General features: G+C 39.6%; 1 protein-coding gene across 1 annotated transcript; it reads left to right on the top strand.

Moving 5' to 3' along the window:
* The first annotated feature begins 448 nt into the window (after positions 1-448).
* Positions 449-3,305, top strand: LOC138871911 (uncharacterized). Its single transcript, XM_070149834.1, has 4 exons — positions 449-675; positions 1,150-1,166; positions 1,889-2,383; positions 2,482-3,305. The coding sequence occupies exons 1-4, from the start codon at positions 449-451 to the stop codon at positions 3,303-3,305; spliced, it is 1,563 nt and encodes a 520-aa protein (XP_070005935.1).
* The last annotated feature ends 206 nt before the right edge of the window (positions 3,306-3,511 follow it).

The following is a 3,511-nucleotide window of genomic DNA, read 5'->3' as shown; positions in this document are numbered from 1 at the left end:
ACACAAAAGAACAGTTGGATATTTTGCAAACAAATGCTAGAGCAATCAACATGCTCTATTGTGCGATTAGTGAAGAAGAATATAAGAAAATATCCACCTGTGAGACTGCTAAAGATATATAGGACAGATTGGAAGATATTCACGAGACACCAACAAAGTTAAGAAAATTGAATCCACGTCAACTCTTGAAGAATCCGAAAATGGTGAAGATCGAGAAGACTTGGCCGTGATACCCAGAACGAGAAAAAGTAGGAGTAGAAAGAAGTAGAATAGAAAATCTCAATTCATCCAGAATCATCAAAAGAATCGCAAGAATGAGGTTCAACAACAAGAGAACATATACTGCTACAAATGTGGTAAACCGGTACATATGAAATTAAAATGCCCTAGACTCAAGAAGAAAAATTATAGAATCTCAACTTGGAGCGACGATGATGATCAAGAAGAAATGACAAACATATGTCTCAAGAAAAGAGGAGAAACTGACGAGTTGTGCTTTAATGATATTCTGGATTGTGATCTCAAGAAAAAAAATCACAAATCTTGGAGTGATGAAGATGAATCTGAAGAAGAAAACAATCACAAAAGAATGGAGAGTCAATATTTCATGGCAATAGGAGAAATTAACAAGGCATGTCCTACTCCTATTACGTATTGTGATAAATGTGATGAATTGTAGGAAAATATTGAATTGATTCTCAATGACCTTGAGAAGTTATCAATAAATATAATAAGTTGAGGAAAGAGAAGAAGAATTGGGAGATCCAACTTGAAAAATATAACAAGTGATACATGAGAAGAAATATTGGGAGATCTAACTTGAAGAATATAACAAGTTGAGAAATGAAAAGAATGACTGGGATATTCAGCTTGAAGAATATCTGGTGGAGAACAACTTACTTCAAGAAGAAAATTTTGAGCTTCGCAAACAAATAAGTAGCTTGCCCAAATCCCCCATCCACTACTTTAATCGATCAAAGTCGTCTCCTTGGCTTAACAACTATAAGTCGAGTGAAAAAGGATCTACTAGTAAACGTGCTACTTTAAACAAGTTGACTGAGGAAAGTTTCAAGATAACTAATAAGGTAGCTGTAGGTTGATAAGTAGGGTTTTTGACTGCTTATTTGCTCTCTTTTACTTGCATTTTAGCTCAAAAATGCTTAAAGGTATTCCCAAGAACTAATGAAATGTGCTTTTGTATAGGAATATTGGGAAATAAGCCAAAGGAGTCAAAATAAACTCATAAAAGACTCAAAAGTGAATAAGAACCAAAACAGGGCAAAAAGGCCTACAATGCGGACTGCACAATTATTGTGCAACCGCAGACAAGGAGATTCACAGAGTTGGGTTTTTAGGAAGCCTGAAGGCATGAAGAACACACCATAATTGTGCGGTAGCAGAGAGACAAGTGCGGCCGCACTAAAATTATGCGGTCCGCAGAAGACATGAATAAGAGAGAAGGGATTTTAGAATCAAGAAGAAATGCGGACAACACCATTTTTGTGTGGTCGCATAATTAAGAGCGTGGCTGCACCCAGAATAGTGCGGTCCGCAGAAGTCCCGCAAAAGCCTGAGCTCAAGTTCAAGGAGTGCGGACCGCACTATAATTGTGCGGCCGCAGAAGCAAAAGTGTGGGCGCACTCAGAAATGTGTGGTCCGCACAACTTCTGCAGGGGTAGTTTTGTTAGATATTTTCAGCTTAGTATAAATAGAACTTTTTTTCATTTTTAGGTTAAGTTTAGTTTTTGAGAGAGCACCCGAGCCATTTTCTTTACTGTTTTGAACCCGAAGGGTGGGAATAATATGGGACATGCTATGGCTGTTACTACTAGAAGTGGAAAAGGTGGAAATGCAACCACATCAAATTAAAGAAGGATTGTTGATAAAGATGGTGTGGTACAAGAAGATGAAATCCCAAACAATGTGGTTCAAGCTAATGAAGAAGTAAGAATTGATATTGATGAAAGTGTGGAGGAGACGCAAGAAGAAGTGAACCCTTCTAGGGAACCTGTGATTGACATGCTGGAACCGGTAGTGCCAAAGGCTAAGTCACCAATACCAAGGCCTCCTCCTCCATACCCTCAAAGGATTGAAAAACAAAATAGTGAGAACCAATTCAAAAAGTTTATTGATATGATGAAGAGTTTGTCGATTAATGTACCGTTTGTTGAGGCATTGGTACAAATGTCGGGATATGCAAAATTCATGAAGGATTTGGTAACAAAGAAGATATTGATGAATTGTGAGACAATCAAGATGGCTCATAAAGTGAGTGCTATTGTGAACTCAATGGCTCCTAAGTTGGAAGATCCGGGCGCATTCACAATCCCTTGCATTATTGGGAGTGCCGACTTTGCCAAAGCATTATGTGATCTTGGGGCAAGTATTAACTTGATGCCCTATTCGATGTTCAAAACTTTGGGAATTGGGCAACCAAGACCCACATCCATGAGGTTTCAAATGGCGGATCGAAAAATGAAGAGGACCTAGGTATTATTGATGATGTGTTGGTTCGTGTTGACAAGTTCATCCTCCTGGCGGACTTTGTGATCCTTGATTGTGATGTGGACTATGAGGTGCCTATCATTTTGGGTAGACCATTCTTTGCTACAAGGAATGCTCTTATTGATGTAAAAGATGGTGAGCTCACTTTTCGGGTGGGTGACAAAAAGGTGGTCTTCCATGTGTGCAAATCTATGAGGAAACCGAATAGTAATGAAGTGTGTTCATTCGTGGATTTGGTCACTGACGTAATTGTTGACGATGCTAGTGCCACAATGAATGTTGAGGATAATTTGGAAGTCGTTTTGCTCAATCTTGATGATGTTGAGGAGAAAGAAGGCTATGTGGAATGTATGAATGCATTGCAAGGCATGTGGTCGTACACTTATGAGCTCCGAAAGCTATCTTTGGATCTTGAAAACCGAAAGAGTCCTCCAACAAAACCCTCAATCGAGGAGCCTCCCACTTTGGAGTTAAAGTCATTGCCTCAACATCTCAGGTATGAATTCTTTGGCCCTTCTTCTACTTTGCTGGTTATCCTTTCTTCTTGCTTAACTAACATGCAGGTAGAGTCCATATTGGAGGTGCTACAAAGGAGGAAAAGAGAAATTGGATGGACCTTGGCGGATATCCGGGGCATAAACCCTCTCTTTTGCATGCACAAGATGATTTTGGAGGAGGGGGCCAAACCCTCCGTTAAACATCAAAGGAGACTAAATGAAGCAATGCAAGAGGTGGTGAATAAGGAGATAATCAAGTGGTTGGATGCCGGGGTTGTTTACCCCATTTCTGATAGCTCGTGAACCTCTCCGGTGCAATGTGTCCTAAAGAAAGGGGGCATGATTGTGGTAACAAATGACAAGAATGAATTGATCCCAACATGAACTGTCACCGGGTGGAGAGTATGCATGGACTATATGAAGCTCAACAAATTCACTCAGAAAGATCATTTCCCGCTTCCATTTTTTGATCAAATGCTTGATAGGTTGGCCAGACATGTTTTTTATTG

Source organism: Nicotiana sylvestris, chromosome 6, assembly GCF_000393655.2.
Source record: "Nicotiana sylvestris chromosome 6, ASM39365v2, whole genome shotgun sequence".
In the NCBI taxonomy this organism is placed as follows: domain Eukaryota; kingdom Viridiplantae; phylum Streptophyta; class Magnoliopsida; order Solanales; family Solanaceae; genus Nicotiana; species Nicotiana sylvestris.
The sequence above is the reverse complement of the archived record's forward strand: the minus strand, read 5'-3'. Positions and strand labels throughout refer to the sequence as shown.

Coding starts and splice junctions, on each gene's coding strand:
- LOC138871911 (XM_070149834.1), top strand. CDS start 449: ATGACAAACATATGTCTCAAGAAAAGAGGAGAAACTGACGAGTTGTGC. Junction 2,384..2,481: donor ATTATGTGATCTTGGGGCAA/GTATTAACTTGA, acceptor CGAAAAATGAAG/AGGACCTAGGTATTATTGAT.